The following is a 23,490-nucleotide window of genomic DNA, read 5'->3' as shown; positions in this document are numbered from 1 at the left end:
CAGTAACATCAAGCAGTTGCATTCCTCTTGTGTATTGTTTCTTCCACAGATGCATTTCTCTGTAAAATGGCAGATACAAGGGTTTTTTTTGTTTGTTTGTTTGTTTGGTTGGTTGGGTTTTTTTTTTAAGCAGACTTCTGAATTAATTCAGCTGCTACTATTGTAAGTTCCACCACCAAAAAGATTTGTCAGCCCATTCCAGAAGCAGCCTTGCAAGCCCAAGCCATGACACTACCTCCACTGTGCTTGACCACAGAGCTTTGTTTTGGATCATGAGCAGATTCTTTCTCCACACTTTGGCCTTTCCATCACTTTGGTAGAGGTTAATCTTGGTTCCAAAACTTTTGTGGCTCATCTTTTTATTTATTTTTAATTTTTTTCTTTGTATTTCTTTGTGTATTCCAATCTGGCTTTCTGATTCTTACTGCTGATGAGTTTTGCATCTTGTGGTAAGACCTCTATATTTCTGCTTTTATAAGTCTATGGTGGATTGTGATACTTTCACCCCAGTCCTGTGGAGGTTGTTTGTGATGTCACTGACTTGTTTTGGAGTTTTTCTTCACAGCTCTCACAATGTTTCTGTTTTTCTTGGCCTAGCTGATCAATATCTGCTTATTAGTACACCAGTGGTAGGTTTCTTTTTCAGGACATTTCAGATTGTTGTATTGGCTATACTCAATGCTTGTGTGATGGCTCTGGTTTATTTTTCCTCTTTTCTCAGCTTCAGAATGGTTTGATTTTCTCCCATAGACAGCTTTCTGGTCTTCATGTTGGTATATCCATTTTAACAAAAAATGCAAAAGCAGGCCTCAAACTAAGAGTAGACATTCAGAGCTATTAATTGTTTAAACAATCAATCTAACAGTGCACACATAGGCAACAAGAAACACCTGTCATTCAAAAGGTGCCATGTTCTTCTAACATCTAAATTAAAAATCAGAAGCTGAACTTCTGTTCTATTGTCTCATTCATCCTTCCATCACAAACCCAAATGTCTTCAGTGTATAGTATAAACAAAAGAATTGGCTTTGCTATTCCAATACTTTTGGAGAGGACTATATATGCTTGTGTTAATACATGTACAAATGTGTCTTTCTACAAGTATCTTGCCTACTGTATTGGTTCTGTAATCAGAGCACCATCAAATACTCTTCTGCTTTGGTCTCTGTGGAGATTCCTGTCCAGCCAGCTGAAGCTGCACATTTATTTGAAACAATCGCTGTGATGAAGCAGGTTTTAGTTTAACACCAGGCTTTAGGACTGGACTGTCTGTGCACAGCTGTTTTTCAGCTACAAGTGAGCAGTGAGCATGCCAGTAACCAAGAAGTCCAGTGTTACTGAATAATTCACACACTTCTGGGGAGATCAACATTTTGTCATGAACAAAATCCACTGAACCACAGGACTAGACATTTGGGTGGTTGACCGTTCTCAGCACGGGAGTGTCACTGACATGGTAGCAGTTGTTGTGCTGGTATGAGAGTGTTCTTCTTCGGAACATTCTGACCAAATTTGGGCCTAATTTGGTCTACGTTTATGGTCATAATTTTGAACCATGTTTCCAAAATTGAAAAGCCAGGTATCCCTGGGTCTCCTGGGTCACGACAAGTTAAAAACACGCTATGATGTTAATGTTAATTTCTGCCATCCTGGATTTTGTCAAAAACAGTTATGTTTTTTTCATTACTCTTACAAATTATGTCCAATCAACACCAAATATGGCATACAGCATCTTCAGACCAACCTGGACAAAAATTATCAAAAGAAGGTTGATTATCCGAACATTTCCCTTAATGTGCCAACAAATCTGCCCGCAAAGTCACCAAACAGGAAGTGAAGCTGAATCTCAGCAATGACCTTGCACACTGACAAATCTTGGTAAGCTTTCTTCCGCACCATGTGCGGCTATGCAACAAATTTTCTGACAACCCCACTTACTGGTCAAAAATTACAATAACATGCCAAAAGTGCCATTTTCTCAAATTACAATTAAGTCCATTTCCATTCCGGCTATAAGTTCAAAGGACAGCACATACATATAAAATGTACTGTACTACAGTTGCAGTTTATAAAATTGTATGGTTTCTAAGTGCAAAATTATTCATTTAAATATTTAATCTCACTATCTACATGCTATATTTTCTTTAATTAACAAGTGCATTAATAAGCCTTGGTATATTTGATGTCTTTTGGGAGTAATCAGATGTATCTGTTTTTATCTTAGGACTGTATTCGACTTTCATGTTTCTATTGCTATTTCAGAGCAGCCTGTAACTCATGCATTTGTATTGGACAGCATCAATAAATGTGCAAAATGAGACAGTGCGATTGTTTATCACAAGCACTGCAATTTGAAGAAGAAAAAAAAGAAAAGAAAAAAAAGCTAAAGTGGTTTCCTTTCTTTTAACCCCTACAGAGGGTCTCTATTTAGTGTTCTTTCATGTGAAGGATGTAGTCTATGGAGGGAGTAGGGCATAGTCATGACCAGTTTTGATTGTACCACAACCTCAGTATATTCTCTGAGTGGAACTTAATGCAATGACGCGACATGACCACAAGATGGTGTGTCAGTTCATCATTTCAACATCATCATCATCATCAACTCTTTGAGCACTTGAGCACCACTTGTGTTGCATAGTAAATTAATCAACTTCATGCCTGTCTGGGTTCTCGGTCAAATAAAGGAGCTGCATGGCCTTATAAAGCTCAGATGGTTCTAATGAGTGCACTCAACCACATATGCTGTTCATTCAAATGCCTTCACTTCATTTTTTCCTCATCACCAGATCAATTCAGTTTTTAGAGGTCACTGCAAGTCTTTTAATTCGGTGAAACAGCAGTTTCCTCAACTCTGAATTCCACATATAATGAGATACAATAGGGAGTTAGACATATCCATTCATGCGAATGTTATATATTTTTATAGGGTTCTCATTTCTTTGAAGACCTTTGAAAGGCTGCACAGGCATATTGGATTTAAATCTCATCTAATAACAGAAGAATAATTTACACTGTATAATAAAACCTGAAGCAACCTTATATTGCCAATTGTGAGTAATTCATAATTCCCCACTATTCACTTGCAGTCCTTTGATACAATTTTGCCAGCACATCATTGTTGAAGAGGTTCATGGAGGTTCACAGCAACAATTAGTTACAGTGCAACTAGATTTGCTATTGTGTCTGACATCGATTATAAAGTTCATATTGGTTACTAAATTTGTGAAAAAGGCCTACAGAATGTTTCATATCATTTTGTGTGTTTCTAGTGGCTGATCATTTGCAAAATGTTGAGGTTCTCACTTCTCATTACCCTCTGGATAACAGTGTCTAATACCCATCAGCAGTCAGGCCTGGTAAGACTGCCTGTGTTTCTTTGCTATCAGACAGCAGTGAGTCAGGCGGAACAACTCGGATGTTTCATAGCCTCTGAGTAATCTGTAGTGCAGCAGTGATTGAGGGATGGCTCAGCAGAGATGGACTTTGAGGCTGAGTACGTGAATATGCAGATAAAGGCATGTTAAAGGGCTTCAGCACCTCTCTGTATACAGGCTTGTTCTACTTACTGAGCTGAATAGAGCAGCTGCATTGTTGCGAACGACTGTAACTTACTGAAGGGAAAGCACCGGAAAGGACAGTGTTCCTATCCTCGATGTGAATAAAACCGCGCCCAATGAGTAAGAGCAGCTTTCACTGCAACTCACTGACTGCAAAGAAGGGAGTTAAGAGTCTCCCATAACACAATCACAGAAAAAAACCCTTCAAAACTACACAGCAAATTACTGCACACTCACCACAGTGTAACTCAAAGAATTTATTTGAGTGTTGAGAGTTTAATAAAACTAAAAACACATGTATCTGAGAAGTTAAGTGTTACCATTTGAATGATTTTAATGATTTAATGAATCTGAAAACACTTCACATTCAAACAGGTCATTTGATAAAGACTGCAGTGATATTTTTTTTTAATGACATGAGGTTTGGGTTATAAAATAGTCAGTACTCAAGGTCAGTGTGACATGACACCATACTGTAACCTCGCCACTGACCCATTATTGATTCCCACATTGTTGAATTTGATTTATTTTATATTTAACTCTATATTAGATGTGCTCACTTTCATAACAGTGACACCATCACTATTATTGAATCTAATGTTAACTGACTGTTTGAAGTTTTTCTGTCTACATGGCACACATTGCAAGAATGGTTTCAAATAAATGAAAAGACTCTCTCTGTTAATTGCACTACTTCAACAACTCCACAAGACACCTCTTAGACACATTATTTGTCATGGTGTTCATTATGTGTTGAAGGTTTCCCCCTCATTTTTATTGTCAAATTGAATTTTACAGATGTTTGGCACGTCGAATTTACCTCTAATTGCGAAAAGCACATCCTCTAATTGGGCAAAGCTCCATCATGCACTTAGTCTTCACTTTAATCACGTGCTCTGGATCTGACTGTTCTGAAGACTGTTTCTGAAGACTTAATGGACTCTTGGAAACATTACAGATAATGGCAGAGTTGCAGCATAAATTAGCAGTTACTTTATAAGCCACACATTTACGTACATGCATTTAAATCATCTCCTGATTTGTAGTTCATTTACATTCATCAAACCAATCACTGCTCAAGGTATGTCACAGATAATGTGAATATGCATGCAGGAGAGAGACTTGCATACTCAGCCTTATGTTAGTGCTTGAAGCTTTTGTCTTGTATTAATAACATGGTTTGTGTGGAAAATGAATAGATTTATGGCTGTAAATCCACTGGGAAGTGACAATAACATGTAATACCGTTTAATATAAATGATAAAGCTTTGTTTTCTATTGACAAACAGCAATTTGTTTCACTGTAATCAAACCTCTATCTAATATCAGAGGAGACATTACACTTCAGTTCCACACTTGTGTACTAGAATTAGATGTGAGATGTTAGTTTCAGGTTAATGCTGTATGAAAGACAACCATTTTAAACAAAATATGCTGCTGACCATTATGCTTATCAGATCTTATTATGAAATTATGTCATTTGATTACTGTAAATAGCCTCTAAACCATTCTGCCAGGCCTAATCTGAAATGTAATTATGTAGTACATTACAGTGAAATGGAGCAGCAGTAGTGGTGCTTATTCCTATTAAATCTGGAAAAACATTTAAATCAGGAAGAATAAGCTCTGTTTCACATGTTCAATGTCTCTCAGTATCATCCAAATTACTACTGTCAAAAAACTAGAGAATTACTAGAAGATCTATATTTGTATATTTATGTGTGTGTGTGTGTGTGTATATATATATATATATATATATATATATATATATATATATATATATATATATATATATATATATACATACACACACACACACACACACACACACACACACACACACACACACACACACACACAATATGTAGAACTTATTACAATAACCATAAACAGCTCTCCATGAGTTAAAATGCATGCTGGGACTCTGGGAGATGCTTTTCAGCTTTAAGTCAGTAAAATTCAGTAAAAAAAAAAAAAGTCTGGAATGAGAGAGATGTTTTGCTTCAGGCTTGTGCCCCATAGGTGCTAGTGTGTCAGTTTACCAACAAGCAGCCAGCCAGGCAGTGAGGTGAGACACTGGAGTTCACCTGCCAATCAGTAGCATCTCAGCCACGCTCCTCTGGACATTAACTTGATGCGGGTTCTTCACTTCTGGTGGTGAATATGTCGTCTAGAATCTGTCTCAGGGAGGGGAAAAGACAGAGACAAGCTGTCTTTGGGCCACGGATTCTCTTCTTAAATAGACCTGCAAGAAATATACTGCCTTCAGTGTAATATAACTGAGTATCTACAACTCCTTCCCTGAGGCATCTCTTTTGCACTCTTAAATAGAGAGACCTTTCTTTCAGCTTTCACTGGATGATAGGTTTCACTTTCATGACATTTAGTATGACATATTTTAACTTTTCAAATGATTTCGTTACATATTGGTAAATAAATTAATTTTGATGTGAAAATCCTCATGCTCTGAGCATTGTGGTGATAATTACATGTACATTTAATGTCCTTGTTTTTTGCTTATGCTTTAATATTTTTAATGCTTGTAATCTTATGTTGTAATCTCATTCTGTTAATACTTGTTTACTCCCACTTTTATCTCTAGCAGGTCTCTATTTTAATCCCAATTCAGGAATTTTTAATGCTTATAAATAATAATAAAGTACCTGAATGTATATAGTAGATCTTGTTTCATGATTCTGCTCTCCTACTGTATGCAGGAGTGTGTGTGTACATGAAGACTAGCTGCAATAAGCATACATGGATAAATTCAAAAATGATCATGGAAAGTGCATTCTGGCCTATTTGCCTTATTTATAAGAATAGCTCTGATGCTGTGTTGATCTCCCACAAATTTCTGTGTCATGTGCAAATGCAGTCTCTCATGGCTTGAAAATTCTAACTTTTAGTCCAGAATCTTTGACAGTATACTCCACTTAGTGGCCCTTTTAGATACTATTCCCCATGTTATCTCAACTTTCTAAACATATAAACTTACGCTGGGGCTATCCAGTCTTTATAAATATTACACACAATACCGTTCTGTCACCTCCCTGTGATAGCACTACATATTACATATGCAACCTTGCACATGAACATACTCTGCCACTTTATATGGTAGCAGCAGATAATTGTGTGTCACTGTCACATTCAATGCTGTCATTGTCCTACTGAACTATGATTGCAGTGCCAGTATTATTTGCATTAATAACCCATGCCACTTTTAAAGCTTTCACATATAATTGTATATTACACATCTCTTCCTATTATATGCAGTATTCTATCATTTCTATTACCTATTAATTCTCTATTCATGTAAAAGTTGGAGATGCAAACCTAATTTCACTGTAAAATAACTATCTAGTCTATTCTGATAGTTATTAAATAGTAGGTAAGGTGTTATAGGATCCTCTTGATTAATGGAAGAAAAATACATATCCTGAAATGGTATCCGCATCTGCCATAACTCAGTTTATAAAAAAAATAAGCTTACTTTTTTTTTTTCTTTCTATAAAGCGATGATGAACAAACTCAGTGTTAAACTGTACTTTTCATTACAGGCCATTACATTTGGCCAGGGACAAATCGAGGAAAATTAGCCTCTTGGCCTGTAATTACTCTGTGTCAGTTTTGTTCACACTTTTTAAATGGGAACTGTCTCGGGATAATAATAATAATAATAACAATAATAATAATAATAATAATAATAATAATAACAGGTCGCACGATTTGTGCTGGATCTCCCGGGAAAGTTGAAATGTATTTGTCATATTAAATAGACCTATATTGCCGTTAATGGTGACGTAATGGCTGTGTGCCTAGTGCTCCCTACGGCTACATTACAATAAAACCAAACACCGGCTCCGTGTTGTGGGCGTGGCTATCGTCGTTGCGTCAATGTATTCGGTTTGGAGTGACGCGCGCTGTGACTCCGCCCCGCTCTGGGAGGGGTGAGGGGGGCGGGGCGGGCAGTGGGAGGAGTCAGGCAGAGCTGAGCCCACGTGTGACGCGCGCATTCCCGGCTCAGTGCGATTCGCTTTAGCGGCGCTCCTGGCTCCGTTCGCTCTGACTGCGCGCCTTTTAGTTTTGCTGCCTGTTTTTTAGTTGGGTTAGCGATGGAGGGAGACGGGAGCCAAGCCACGTCCGGGAGTCCGACCGATTCGCAACACGACCCAGGGTAAGAAGGCGCAGTTTTATTGTAACAGCACTTGACTTCACTCTCATGTCATTGGGCACGAGCGCGTTCAAGAATAGAGCCGCTTGTTTGAAAGCGCGCTGGCCGGAGCTGTGCAGGGCACGAAAGCTTCCGGCTGCGCTCAGCTACACCTTTGTTTGGTTTGTATCGGAGCCTGGCCTGGCCCCTTTAACCACACTGCTCAGTCAGGGCTCACAGCTCCTTTACACATCCCACTGTCTGCGTTTAGCGCTTTTCTTTTGCTGGGCTAGCTGAGTTAGTTAGCTCCAAGTCAAAATGGCCGATGTGACATCTGGACTCACTTCTGCTGTGTTTTCCTCTTCCAGTAAAATGTTCATCGGTGGCCTCAGCTGGCAAACTTCACCAGGTAAGAGCATTCCGCTGATGTTTGGGCTTTGTGTTGTGTTGTGTTGTGTTGTGTTGCTGTGGTGTGTTGTGGTGTGGTGTAGTGTGTTGTGTTGCTGGATTAAATGCAGTGCGCTGTACGGGACGCGTCTCTCGCGGATCTCCTCTGCTTCATTTCTAGTCATTTGAAGTCCTCTATTCGACCCCTACATGCATTAGGGGGCGTTTAAACACTCACACACTCTCACCACACATACACACATTCACACACACACACTCACACACACTCACTCACACTAACTGCACTTGTTCGAGCCGCTATCGGTTTCTTATGTGTCTTTTCCTCTTTCTCTTTTCCTCCTTCCAGACAGCCTTAGAGACTATTTTAGTAAATTTGGAGAAATCCGAGAATGTATGGTGATGAGGGATCCCACGACCAAGCGCTCCAGGTAAATCCAGTTTGGTGTGTGTGTGTGAGAGAGCTGTGTGTGTGTGTGTGTGTGCGTGTTAAATTATTCCGTGTTAGGAATCGCAGGCACACAGCGATACACTTTTCCAACCTACTGGATCAGTGAATGCAGTGACATTGAGTTTCAGTAGCGCGCGCGCGCTCACGCACTCACACACTCTCACATTCACTCACAGTGAGCGCTAGTTCTTATTTAGTCTACTGTTTTCTGTAAACACACACACATAGAGTGCTAGTTCTTATTTAACTTGCTGTTCTCCGTAAACACACACACCCACCCACACACACATACACACACACACACAGCTTGTTTCTTCTACTCTAAACGCAATGTCACTGCCAGTCTCATCAGCTGCTCACATGTGCTGTGTAAGTTGCCAACAATCTTGTAAATACACCTGAAACACACACGACTGACGTTTATCTCACTAGGCCTAGTTGTTCATCTGTGTTCTCTCTGTGTGTTTGTGTCTTTATTTCCGCAGGGGATTTGGGTTTGTTACGTTTGCAGATGCGGCCAGTGTAGATAAAGTTTTAGGTCAACCTCACCACGAATTAGACTCAAAGACGGTATGTTTCCTTTCCCTTGTGTTATCTTTGTGTGAAATCATTTCCTGTCCTGTTTGATTCCTCCATGATATTTCTGATTATACCACACATATGTACACACACACACACACACTCGAGCAGAAGGGTGGCTCGATAATGAACTCTTTCACAGCATTACATTTGGCTCGTATCTTGAACGGTCAGTAGGGGCACAGACTCTCTGCGCTTTTGCATGGAATATAGCGCATACTGCTAGACATGTCCGATGTTCATGTTTGACTTTTGTGTGTTTGCTCAGTATTGCTCTTTTGAAGCGGTGCCAAGTCAAACTAAGCTGCACATAGACAGCGATGCATGACTTGAGTGCCTACACTTTAGACACACATGAGCCGGTCTTAAGCCGTACGTCACCGAGACACGCTTGCACATCTATCACTGCATGTTAAGAGTCGTGAAGCTGTAAAGATGCATTCATGGCTTCTCTGTATCAAGTCTGGAGCATGTTTGTTTGAAGGTGACAATGTGCTTTAGAGATTGTCTTGTTCATTTAATTACGTTTTATCAAAGTATAACAGTTTTATTTTCAATACTAATGTGAATTTACGTCTATATTCATTTTTTCATGTCATTAATAACACATTTATTCACTTATTTATTATAATTTTGTCAAGGATACTCCGTTTTCTATTTGTTTCACACCTTAAAAATAAAGAATGATCATTTCCTCTCAAAGATTTCTGTTTTTATACTTAGTTATGATAGTGTAATTTATAAGATATTTAAAATATCTGAGATTAAGGTTAGGTCTTTATTTATTTATTTATTTATTTATTTATTTATTTATTTATTCATTAACTTCTCATTAAAACATAGTAAATACAAATGTCTGCCAATTTTCTCAGGATGTTTACTAGAAAAAAGCAGCTTATTCTTTAAAACCAGCACCATGCCCCTGTCAGTCACACTGCGAGCAAGATTTACACACTTTCTCCAGAAAAGTGAATTTCATAGGCTCGCTGGACAGGTCTGTTTTTGAAAAGCGCACCGCGTATACACTGACATTTTGCTGATCCAGGGCCAGTAAGCATTTCACGTTGTATTTCATCAGCTTTATTATTTTGGAGATTTGTCATTGAAAAAGCAGTGGGAGTCATGAATGAGTAAGCTTTGATTTTGAATAGCGAGGCTGTGGACAAACAGCCCAACATCATTTCCTTACCAGGGAAAAAACCCAGAATCTCAACATGAATGTGCTGAAGGAAATTTCAAGTCAAAAAGTACTTATGCTGAAATCAACAAGGGATTATATTGCTGTTATTTCCCCAGGACTAGGTGTTATTCTAAACTTAGTTTTCAGTGCTTACTGTCGCGTTTCAATGTCTTTTTTAGACTTGACAGTTTATCAGAGTGGTTTTGAACCATGGGTTTGAAATAAACACCCTGATCAGACAGATTTTGAAGGAAGGCTGGCAAAACAAACATGGTTGATCAAAAATAGTGGTTGTGTAATTATAATTAATATGTATATTATACAGTATGAAGATTAATAATTGGACATAGAGTAGTTATAGTCTTTGTGTAAATTAAACTGTTATGAGGATTATGAGGATTAGGCCACCCACTGATATCATTCATTTATTCGTTTGTTTGTTTATTTATTTATTTGTCCTTGGTTGGTATAATTTTAAATGGTCTTTAATAAACTTTCACATTCATTTATTTTGAATATTGAACTGCTGTTTTGTTCCTAATGTGGACAATAGATTGCACTTTGATTTCTGCTGGAGTGCTGATTACATGAGGATTTAAAAAAGACACAGCTCTGTGCTCAAGTTGCTCCATTGAGGTTACGATGTTAAATTAGTCTTTTGCAGATTAACCTGTTGCATTTATTTCTTACACCGAGACCAAGGAAGATTACTGTGAATAATATTGTTGACCTTGTTTTAATGCAATCAGAAGTGTGTTTTATTAAAATGTTCGCAATTATTAATGAATGTCGGGAGCATGGCATGTGAAAAGAACAACAGAAGGGCAGAATATTGACGATGTATGAAACTAGGACTATGCAACGGACAAGCCAGACATAACACAGCCACACATCAGTTAAGTCAGTAAACCCACAATGGTGGCCTATTTAAGGACACATGGCTCAAATAAGCATTAAAAAACCCATCTATTTTAAAAATTGGGCTGTAGTATCTCAAAATCCTGTGCCTGTCCGATATTTCCAACGACAAATCTGGGTCAGTTGCATTACATAATCGCTCAGTACAGACTCTAGGATTCTGGCTCAAAAATAAAAGGGTCAAGGTTTTTGTGATGTTTGCAATGTTTGTAAATGAGTGGTGAAGAACATGAAAAGCACTACAGTGAGCATTAGCAGCCATGTGTCCGGGATTGAGAGAGATTGAGATCACGAGGACGGCAGTGACGGTGGCTAAAGCAGGGATTACTGCAGCTCGGACCGTGATGTCATACCCTGAGCCGAGCCATGGCTCAGTGGCTCAGTCCTGAGGTGTGTGACCTCATTCATAAAGGTGAAGCCTGGAGCTGAAAGACCTGACTAACGCAAGAGACGAAAAAATAAAGATGGAAAAACTAAAGCGCAAAACACTCAAAATGGCAGCGCAGAGAAAATCCTACTTAAAACCATATTGTTTAATTTTGCTGTTTCTTTGTCTCTCTTTTCATTTTTATTTTCGGTTACCACTGACGTTGCCATTCTGTTCTGTTTTATTCAGATATTCTCCTATTTAATACAAATCTGCTACACACTATTGCCTAATTAACTTCATTTTTAAGCATGATCTTTTCCATTTTGTGAGCATGTTTGTTTTATTATATATGTATTTAATATAAATTATATATTCCCTTTTGACTGTTTGTGTTGTATTTCCTTTGTGTCCATATTTTATTTCACCACCCGCCTCACTAGCACTGGCAATTTCCGAGTGCTGAATGTATGAGACTAGATATGAGCCGAGCAGCACAGCAAAATGTGTGACACACTTTAGTATTTCACATTTGATTAAAAATGGTTACATAAGCTGCAGATGTAAAACCTGGAGTGAAAATTGCATTGTGTGTTGACAATTGGTTGCCGGCTGCGGTCCTCTCTAAAAGCAATCTGTTTTAGATTAAACACTTTTCTGGATGAATTAAAGTATAATAAAAACAGCCAAGCTTTTCCCCTGGAAAGAGTCTTTAAAAGGCACTACATGTTACATTCTATTCAGACCAAATTCATTCAGCGGAGGACAATTCCTACCCCGGAAAAGCAAAACGAGACATGTTTACTTCATCTTTCCTTTGCGCACAGTCATGTCTTCAATTTCTCACCTTTTTTTTATGAAGTAATAAAGTACTAAGACATGTTGTATATTGAAGTGCAATATTCCACTAATGTTTTTTTCCCCTCGAGTTGTTTTTTTTCTTCTTCTCTGTTCGATGGAAGGCTTCGACTACAGCGTGACCGTCCTTGCATGCATGATCATCTGACATCATTTTAGTTAACAGGGCATTTCTGTGCACTTACTTTCCATCAAAAAATAGTTTGGTTTCCTCATTTCCATGAATTTAAGATGGATTTCATCTTTGCTCGTGTGTCTTCAATAAATTCTTACAGAACACCATGAACCTTAACTGATGTCTATTCATGTAACATTTTGAATGTTCTTCATGTTCAATGATGTTCCCCACATAATTCAGTTTTTCCCACAAACACTGCTTATCTGATCTCCGAAGAGAATTTTTTTATTATACTGTCATGTCACATGACCACTGATATCTAATACAGCCGAAGAACAAATTTAATTTTCCTTGCATTTTTATATAAGTCTAGTTTATGGAAATATATTCACTGGTTGTGTGACTTTATGTTCTCATACTTGTGGATTTGGATATGAGGACTCATAAGCTTCGTATCATATGTGTAACACAGTGCGTGCTAGGAGTGATGTTTTATAACCTTCCACGATTGATTCTTAAGAGGAGAAATGTCTCAAACCTCTGCTGTTCCGTAGGCCTTTTATTCAGACAGTAACTGTGCAGGAAGCAGTCACCAATAATGACGATAATCCCTCTAGAGAGAACAAGGTTGTGGAGGTATTGATCCAATGCCTCTTCTGATTCTTCAGCACTCACCAATACATACTCTGTCATGTCAGCCTCATCCAACAAATCCCAGACCGCTGCGTCCAAAAAGCTCTTAATTGCAAAAAATAAAAAAAAAGAAGCTTTTGTTTGATATGTGATGTCTGATAAATGATGTTTATTTGGATATGTATATTACTATTTACTTGTGGCTACAAATACAAACAGGTCTGCTGCAACAAGTCTTGTGCATTATTGTACTATAATACATTCTATTATGTATTTTGTTTGTCTTTTTCCCAATTGATATGTTTCTTACAATATTTCCTTTCCTTGTTCTATTAGATTGACCCTAAAGTTGCCTTCCCGAGACGTGCTCAACCCAAGGTAAGAGGACGTTTCTTTTAATTTAACAACACCACCAGCAAAAAGATCTTAGTCGTCTGCTTATCATCTGCTTAATGGCAAAAGATGTTGAAATTGGTGTGCTCACTATGTGTATACATGAACACACAGTTTATGTATAATTTAAATGGCTTCTGTGGTTCTGTTAAATTTCAACATGGATACAACTGAAGGTAATGACTAGCAATTTGACCTCAGATTGCCTATTAAGCTCGACAGTTAAGGCTATTTCCAGGGTAGTAAATGAAATAATCATCTTATTTCATGAACTTAAAAAGTTTACATAAATGTCTGAAATGCTGTAGTCCTTACTTACAATGGAGCTCATTAGCAGAGATGTTATTTTTATGACCTAAAAAGATGAACGCTGCCATTAGCGTTGAAAATGTGTGTTATTTGGCTGCCTTTGCTGGCTATATTGGCAGAGATTTTCCTGCGCTGCAGACATGTTAGCCATGTGCTCTGTGCCCTACTTTACCGTTTGCTGAGCATTCGTGCCATGGCCTTTACACCTGAACTGTTTCTTCCTGGTTGTGCCTTGAGCCTTTTTGAGAGCAGTTCCTATCCCTGCTCTGAGATCAGTTTGAGGTTTTTTCTTATAATGTGTTGGTTTGAGTTTTCGTGAGACAGACTGGTTGTTGATCAGTGTATGGAAGACAGCCTCTTCCCAGAGTGAGCAGGAGGAGGTTAGTGGAGAGAGAGAGAGAGAGAGAGCGAGCTTGCTAGGTGGCAGGTGTCCATAGCACACTTGGCTGGCTAATTGAAATAAAGAACTTTTTCCATTCTGTCCAAAGTGGGGAATCAGTGGAGGGGAAATGACGTACTGTTTCTCTCGCTCTTGTGCCAGCGAGGCTGGTCCAAACGCAGACCGCAGGGCCCCAGGCCGAATGCTGCTTCTTGGCTCAGAGTGGGTTTAGGATGAATGGGGGTATTAAAGCGGCAGGCTCCAGCAGCACTTCTCCTGCACTCGCGTATCTCTTCTGTTCCTTGTGCCGGGAAAACCGTTAAATGATGAATTCCAGGCAAATATATTAACTCTAACTCTAACTCCTCTAATTCTGAGAGGAGATTCGTGAGCCCGGGCAACTGGCAAATAGTAAGTATGGTGCAAGTACATCACCGCATTCTCCTCCAGCCCAACGGCATGAAGTGTGTAAGCGTGTGCAAATAAACAAGTGCAGTGAAGGAGAAAAAGCTTTAAATAGCAACATCTATTGTCTATCAAGTTCTGGCCTGCTTTTTATTTCCCAAATGAAAGCATGAACACTGACTGTGCCTTTAGCTTTATTTAAATGACAGTAGTGGTTACACAAGTAGCCTTGAAAACTTTGTTCTTTATACAGTATGTGCTAATCTGATGGTTTGTGGGGGTTTGTGGGGGTTTGAAACTCAAGAGAAACTCGCTTGTTTTTTCGTAATTCGTATTCATCCATGTGAAGGTGCAAAGTTTTTTTATTGTTATTTACATTTTTTTTTTTTTATAATCACAGCAGACATGCAAGTATTTTTTTTACAAATGAGTACTGGCTGAATAGGGCTTTTGTTTTCGCCATCATCATTTTTGACTGCGTGTACTGCAGACATTGCCGGAGATGGCTTTTGCTGCTTTTGTTATAGCTATTTTTGTGTTTTTGTCTTTCACACCACATTTGCATAACACGTCTTTGCATGTCCTGACAAGATTTTAATTGATATTCGGAGTGATATTGGGCAGGCGAAGGATTCCGCAGATCTGATATTCCCTCAGAGAAAACTGTCATTACCCCAAAGCTATGTATTCTTTTTAATTAAGCTATCATGCTGTTATAACAAGCCCGTAGGTGGAATCTATCCAGGTTGATCAAATTTTTATCGCTTCAGTTCTTTTTAAGCCTGCCTCTTCCTTCTATCTGTTGGTGAAAGCATTTATATTGTCTCATCCCCTTTGTGTCTGATCGTTATGGTGTGGACAGGGTGAAAACTATATTTTGTGCTTCTTAACCATTTTTTATATCCCATGTACTGAAAAGTCTGTAATCTCTTAATCATATTACAGTGCATGCATGTAGTCCAGTGCTGTAAAGTTATAGGCTGATAGAAAGCTAGTGTGCTAGCGGAGAAAACTGAAGTTTTGTCCTCACTGGAATTTGGGGCTCTGTTTTCTCCGGACCGCAGGAGATCGTACCCTTTTCACCCCTCCTTTGTGCTTGTTCTTAGCGCTTCTGGCTCCCGGCCATTGCTTTTGCAGCCTTTAAAAGATTATTGTGTCATTTTGCTGACACCAGTTCCAAACACTGTTAGACACTGTGTAATGAGTTTGCGATTGAAAGCTCCAAGCAGCCACCCTCTGTTTCACCGACTTTATTTCACCAGACTCTCACCAGCGAATTCCATGCCACTGGCAATAATCAGCCTAATGAGTGACGTTCTGTTCAAAAACGCAATCTATACTTGAAGTGCATGAAGGGAGAATGCTGTGGAAAAAAACAGGAAGCAAAAAGACCCAGCACAGAGCATGATAGGATCCTTCAGTTTCAGCAGCGGCACAACAGACAACAAGCCTGAGTGGAGAGACATCCTGGCATTTACCACCATGAGAGCTGTCAAAACAATGCCTGCACTTGTTCTGCTCCCTGAGCTACATCCTCAGCTCTGAGGCATCAGCCTGGCTTGGGATTTGCCAAGGGAGGTGGGAATTGAGTTTATTCCTGCCGTGGTGTCATTTTTTCCCCTCTCCGATTAAATTTTTTCCTGTCCCATGCATGTGTCCGCCATGCTGTTTTTTAATCCCCCACCTCACTCCCTACCTTGTGCTTGTTTTAAGTAAAAAAAATATTTTGCACCTTCTCTGATACAAAGCAACAGACGCTGCTCAGGGAGTGGCTCGCTGATGAGTGGGAACACTGCGGGTTGAGTTTTTAATGAAGTCCATGAGATGCCACTGTGTGAAGTAGTGAGGGCCCTGGCTCTTGAGGAAATTAGGCAGCTTGGAACACCCCCCCCCCCCCCCCCCCCAAAAAAAAAAAAAAAAAAAAACGGCCCTTTGCTGCCATCCAATGCCAATTAAGATCTACGCGCAGGCATGACTCAGTCCCTCTCCGCCGTCACCACTGCATGCTGCTTTCATTTTGCCCCTCATGCTGACAGCTTGGGAATGTAGCTATTTTCTCCTCTTTGCTAGCTGGAAATTTTCAGCATGTGTTTCTCTGCTGTTTGAGAAAAGCAGATTTGATAAAAGGGCCTTTGCTTAATCCGTCGCACATCTTTGATGTCTGTGAAGCTTGGTTTAAATATCGTGTAGAACCTGAGTTGCTCAGGGATGAGAGATTTGCAGCAGGGTGCGACGAATGTGTTCATCCATGATAACAAGACAGATCTGCTTCTTTGGTGCTTGTGTCTTAGCTAGCCAAGTTACACATGCCATAGAATTGAAGACAAAAGAAATCAAACCCTACGTCTTTTTGGATTCGTTAAGCAAAGAAATGTCAACGCAGAAATGACCATCTCAGTTCTGGAGCAGGTTAGACGGGACGGCTTAATGCTGGATTCCAACAGCTGATCTCTCTTTTTTCTTTGTTTTTGAGGCGTCTTTTGTCTTCCTGCTTGTTTTGTCAGGGAGCAGGGATGATGTGTTTGCACTGGCAGGAGAAGCTATAGAGGAAAATTCATGGCCGTTGTTGCTAACCCAGCGCTAACTACCGTTGAGTGACACTAATGAGGGGAACAGGCATGCAGAAAACGAGGTGCTCGCAACATGGCCATTGACAAAACTCCATTTAGGTTCCAACACTCAGTGATCTTTTGCACCACCCTCTCCTATTTCTTTTCAAACACAGTATTTCTGAGGATGTGGTTCTTTGTCCCCCCCCCTTTGATTTGTTTTGAACAGCAGAAGCACAGGGATCTAATGGAGGCCTGCTGATAGTGTGGCAACATGTCTAGGGCAGAGCCAAAACAGCCCTGGCTGTGAGAACGAGAGCGGTGAAGATTAATCCAACATGTAAAGGCGCTATATATTGAGTCTTAACTGCACTGAGGTATTCTGATAAGAATGTGCACTGAGACATGCCGTTCCTGCGTAACCCTCACTTCAATCTTGTTGGAAGGTCAGGAAGAAAAATCAATGCTGTTTGGTGTTACAGGATTCGTTGCAGTTGTTGGCCGCACATCAACTAGACATTGTTGCTTTGAGGTCTCCATTTTCCTCTGAAGTAAACGAGCTAAAAAGGTTTCTTTGTGTAAAATTCAGTGTTGCAGGTTGGTGCTGTACCACTTCCAAACTACTGTGAGGAGACCTGACACACACTGTGACATTAGCTCAGCGATCAAGCGGAAGGAAAGCACTAACACTTGATGTTTTGTTTCTTGACCGGTTCCTTATTTTGCTTAAAAACAAACTCTACTCCCTTTTGTTTTTTCCCTCAGCAATGAACTAATCAAGAATTGATTAGGACTGCACATTGCATATAAAACAGACTGTTATAACTATCCTAACAGTTTTATTGTACATGAAATCAATATGCATTTCAGACTCCTTATTATGCACACAAGCATTTTTGCTTAATAAATGACCTGTTTGGCCAACTTTTTGCCCTGCATCGATCCGATTGTGAAAACATTATTTGTGCATGGCTCAGACTTTCGGCTGGGACGCGAGTCCTCGAAACACGTCAGCAGCTCAGACAAGTTATTACACAGTGACAAACTCAGTTTGGAGCATCTGGGAGCTTTCATTTAGGGTTTCTCCCAGAGTTGAAGGCTGCCAAGCGTGCTGCAGTTCCCTGTAGGAGCAGACAGGCCTCCATATCCACCCCTGCAGGCGCTGCAGCACTGAGACACTCTTTAAAGCTGCTGTTAGCTGCCATGTCTCACACACAGTCAAGTAGTGCAGGGGTTCTCCACCCACTCTCTCTCTCTGTCTCTCTCTCTCTCTCTCTCTCTCTCTGTCTTTTTGTCCCTCTCCTCCCTGTGATAGTCCAGCTCTCTCCACACATCTTTATACCTCTTTCTCTTTTTCTACACCTCCCTCTCTCTCTCCCTCTCTCTATCTCTCTCCTCCCTGTGATAATCCAGCTCTCTCCACACACCTCTATACCTGTCTCTCTTTTTCTACCCCCCCCCCTCTCGCTCTCTCTCTCGCGCTCTCTCCTCCCTGTGATAGTACAACTCAAGCTACCTTTCTCTCTTTCACTGGCAGCGCTTGTTCTATAGTGAAATGCATTTATATTGTTTTGAACATAAAGCTACAAAAATAACCATATTTTAGACATGTTCATGTTTTGTAACTTTTCCATTTAAACACAGTTGACTATGATACCGGTAAGCTTTGCTCAGAAAAAGCAAATTGGCTCACGCACACTGTTCACGTCTGCTTGGTACGTTCTAGTGTTTGTGCTTTTTAATATAGTGTTTTATTGCATCTGGTTGTTATATTTGCCTGGGATCTGAATTAAAAACGATCTCGTCTTTGCTGATGAGTTGTTGTTTTCAGTCTTGTATCCTGTATTTATAACAATATAACATTTTATTATACTTTATTACGCTTTTTTTGAACCACGATGCCAAGCACACTGGTTTGTTTAGTAATTGTGAATTAGTTCTGCTGATAAGGTGAGTGATAAACATCAAACATCTTTGTCTGAAGTATAAAATCAAATAAACTGAAGTGTTTACTTTGAAGAAAATACTGTATATTAATCTACATAACTTTAGAACAAAACAGTAAAAATATGATATTTGGATGGCATGAAACACCATCGGTTTAATAATTTGGCAGCTTATTGACAAATGTGTTTATTTGTTTATGGTCAAATTGAGCATTTAAAAGAGATTAAATTAATGAGCATGGAGCAATATGTGAAAAGTAAACAGCGTTTTCTGCTTATTTAAATTGATACATTGATAAAGCGCAATTAAACGATTATGTTCCTCAATTGGTTGAATAATTGCGAAATATAATTGGAAATTCACCATCAAACAAAATAATCAGGATTATCATTTTAGTCATTTATTCTTCAGCTCAATTTTTAAATAGCATTTGTTTCATTTGTACATAAATGATATTTTACATCATGCTATTCGCATTCCATTTTTTTCCGTTTTTTGTACTGCATTGCTATGACAGTATATGGATGTAGTGCTCATGAACACATTGCACACAACATTTTCTCGAGTAGTGACACTGTTGACTTGTCAGATGTGGCATCCTGTTCCCTGCTTCTCTCTCTGTGGCCGTTTGTGTGTGTGTGCATGTGTGAGTGTGTGTGTGTTTGAGTGTGTAAGGCATGTTCTGTGTAGTGAAGTAACTGTCTGTGTGGCAGAAGTTGAACTAAGTGCCAGTGTGTGTGTGTGTGTGTGTGTGTGTGTGTGTGTGAGAGAGAGAGAGAGAGAGAGAGAGAGAGAGTGTCCTTGTTTAGTGGTTGTCCTTCACTCCACTGCAGCAGCAAGCCTTTTCCCCAAACACCGCATACACACTTCTCTACCCCGGGAGTTCTTTTTACTTTCTCTTCACCCACATGCTTTATCCTGGGTGACAGACAGAGATGGTATGGCTGTTTCGTCTGCCTGCGGTGCGTGCACCTGTGTTTGAAATTCGGTCACGAGATTTCATTGGCTGAGTGAGTGAGTGACCCGTGATGGACAGACAGCGCCTCATTGGAAACGCCTCCTTCACTCATTCCCCCCCTCCCCCTCCTCCTCTGGTTTTGCTGGAGCCTCTGCTTCTGCATGATAAATCTGATGCTATATTTAGAGGTCGTTTTTCTTGTGCAGAGAAAGAGAGAGATTACTGACAGGGAGAGACAGACGTGTGTGTGTGTGAGAGTGTTTGTGTGTTTGTGTGCGTATGAAAGAGTGGCAGGCTTTCTTTTTAAGCCATCCACTATCAGAGGGAAGTACTTTCGATCCTCATAGCTTAAAGCTTCTTCATTTACCCGTGATTTGTTTTATATGTAATGTTTGTAGTTGCTTAGGCTTCTCTAACTCACTTCTGTTTAATATGATACTTGGTCAGGAATCCTGTCCGGCCGTGCATGTGGACTCTTGTCCTATTAGCCAGGCTATATGATCCTAAAACAAACCTCTAGATTTTTCTCTACTGAATGGAACTAACATTAGTATACTTGCTAAACCCTCATTCATCACTTTGCTCTGGGTTTAGTTTGTCAACAGTGGCTGCACAGTTATGTAACCGTGAGCTCGCAGATCTTCCTCTGGCAGCACCTCATGCACCAGTGCAATCTCTATCTCAGTATCTGTTTCATTCGCTTCACTCCACAGTCCCTGTGAAACCACTTACCTTCATTTCCTAGCCTGCCACCTTAATGCTGTAAATAATATCACACAAACTGGATTTTTGCAAACAAAACAACTCCCAGTATTCTCCTCTCTCTCATCTGTATGGAGGCTTGTGCGAATGTGTGAATGCGTCCAGTGACGTGCACATGCTCTGGTGTGAATGTGGGTAGTTGTGAAGAGATTAAAGCTTTGCAGGCCCAATAGGAGTGTGTGTAAGGCTAAGTGTGAGCGATGGGAGGTGGCCAGGAGCGTTCACAGTGCTGATCCAGCTGAACCAACAGGAAGGACAGTGCTTATGAAAGAGCTGTAAACTGACCTGCTTTACCTTCTCTCTCTCTGTGCAGCAAAACAAACTCCTATATTTTTTTAAAGGATTCAGCTTCGATTAACCGCACTGAAGTACGCAGGGGCACAGGTGTTTCAGCACTATTATTCTCTATCATTTCGTCATGTTAAAACAATCCTGCTATTGTATATCAGCCATATGGCTAACACTTGATTAGCAGCAAATTCCTGCCAGTCTAAACCAATAGGAATGAATGAAAACGTTATTATTTTCAAAACAGTAGCGCATTGTGCAAGGCCTTGACTGACAGTATATCATCTTTGCCCATTGTTTATAGGTTGGAAGCAGATGTTTCTGCAACTCATTTAGCTAGCTAGGGCAGATTATACACGGCAGTCAGTGTGCTGTCTAACTATAATAATAATTCTATTAATTAAGCATAAAGCCTTCATAATCGAGCTTTGGACAAACAGCCATGGTTGTAAAAAACAAAACAAAACAGTCTATAAAACATAAGCAGTATAGCAGTATAGCAGTATACACCTAGAATGTTTTGTTTTCTGTCAAAAGCATTGGTTGTTAACAGGGACAGGGAATGTGTGCTGATATAAAAAGAAGTGGCTTGTGATGCATGTGTACTGTAACTAGTGTTACAGACCACTCTAAATGCATTCAAATCTGACATGATGTTTGTAAGTTTATGAGTTCTGTTTCTGTTAAATTATACAAGCTAGCTAGCTTTGAGAAGGATATTTTCTGTCAACATTAAAGTGCAGAGGATAGCATAGTGGTGCACAGGTCTGCCTCACAGCTCTAGGATCCACTGAGCTCAAGTTACTGCCTCTGTACTGAGTTTTGCATGTTCTCCCGTGTCTGCATGTGATTCTTCTGGGCTCTCTGGTTTCCTCCCAACTCCCAAAAACATACCAGTAGATGATTTGGCGATCCTAAATTGCCACTAAGTGCTAATGTGCATGCATGGTGTCTTGTAATAATCTGGCGTCCCATTCGCTGCATATTCCTGCGTCCGGTGTTTCTAAGACATGCTCTGGATTCACCCTGAGCTTGACTATATATATAGCAGTTACTGAAAATGAATAGCTGAATTTTAATACAGCGAAGTGGGTTCTTGCTTTCATACTGTCAGTTAACGTGTCACATAACTATGAGAACTTTTTTTTTTTTTCCACTCTAGGTAGCTAGTCGATTATGGACAGATACACAGCTGAGTCATCTGTTGCTATGGATACGGTATGCACATAATTGTGCATACTATGTTTTTTTATGCGCACTGTTTAATTTATTAGCTATCTAGCCATCTAGTAAAACATGAGGCTGAAAGTAGGATTGATTGATTAAAGCAAGCAGGTATTTTCCCTCTTTAAATTGATAAGTGAAACACTGAAATAATTGGCTTGTTCCACTTAGGTTAGTGTTCATTTGCATATTGCCTGTTAATAAGCAACAGTGAAAATACTGTTTATAATACTTGATATGACAGAAGAGAACTTATAGGCTTAAACAAAAGTTTGTCTCAGTAATCAAACTTCATATTCACTTTTTGAAAAATGCAAAGCTTCCATATCAGCTTATTGCTGCTTTCTACATTATTGATCCATACACGGAATACTCTGACTAGGCTAGTTGATCATTGTCAGGCTGTTGTAAAGCCAATATTTAGTGATATAAATTAGTTGAAATATTTGGGACTTTGTTGAGCCATTCTTGAATGGCCAAGGAACCTTTATAGACTGCTGTGTTCCTCTTAATTTTTAAAAGAAATCTCTGTGCTCTACATTAAGGCCTTCTCTACTGAACTTCAACATGAAGATGCTCAGTGCTAGACTCCTCACTGGTTTGCAATTTTAATTTTGGCTCTGTTTGCTCCCAGGATTGGGGTTCTGCGATATAGATGAACCTCTCTCAACTCAAGTCAACTTCCTCTGTCTCTGTCTTTTTCCTCAGAATATTTTTTATCTGGAAGTAAAGGGAGAAAGAGACTGTGATACTTTAATACATTAATAATGTTTTTTTCACCAGTGATACGGCACACTATTGTGACTAATTTGAATAGTAACACCTCTCCGTACAGTAACTGAGTATAGACGGGTGACAGATGAATGGAAATAGGCTTACTGGATGGTTTGATGGGGATGAAAATAATATAAATCACATGCTATGGCCTTCACAGTCACCCGAGCTCAACCCAATTGAACATCAGTGGGGGGATTTTGGAGCAACGTATAAGACGGTGCTCTTTTCCACCTTCATCACATCTACTGAGATCATATCTCTTGGAAGTGTTTTAAATTCTCCA

At 39.6% G+C, this 23,490-nt stretch overlaps 1 protein-coding gene across 9 annotated transcripts in view; it reads left to right on the top strand.

The window, feature by feature from the left end:
• Positions 1-7,541: 7,541 nt before the first annotated feature.
• The window catches only part of msi2b (musashi RNA-binding protein 2b), a 265,064-nt gene continuing 249,115 nt past the window's right edge, over positions 7,542-23,490 (top strand). For 4 of the 9 annotated variants that reach the window (XM_047161316.2, XM_047161317.2, XM_047161319.2 and 1 more), the window contains exons 1-5: positions 7,542-7,731; positions 8,076-8,116; positions 8,462-8,543; positions 9,049-9,133; positions 13,553-13,594. In XM_047161316.2, the coding sequence (XP_047017272.1) occupies positions 7,670-7,731; positions 8,076-8,116; positions 8,462-8,543; positions 9,049-9,133; positions 13,553-13,594 (312 nt within the window). In that variant the 5' untranslated portion in view covers positions 7,542-7,669. The remainder of the gene's footprint in view (positions 7,732-8,075; positions 8,117-8,461; positions 8,544-9,048; positions 9,134-13,552; positions 13,595-23,490) is intronic. The other 5 variants (XM_017490886.3, XM_053687566.1, XM_017490882.3 and 2 more) reach the window with 2 other exon arrangements.

Source organism: Ictalurus punctatus, chromosome 17 (genome assembly GCF_001660625.3).
Source record: "Ictalurus punctatus breed USDA103 chromosome 17, Coco_2.0, whole genome shotgun sequence".
Taxonomy (NCBI): domain Eukaryota; kingdom Metazoa; phylum Chordata; class Actinopteri; order Siluriformes; family Ictaluridae; genus Ictalurus; species Ictalurus punctatus.
The sequence above is the reverse complement of the archived record's forward strand: the minus strand, read 5'-3'. Positions and strand labels throughout refer to the sequence as shown.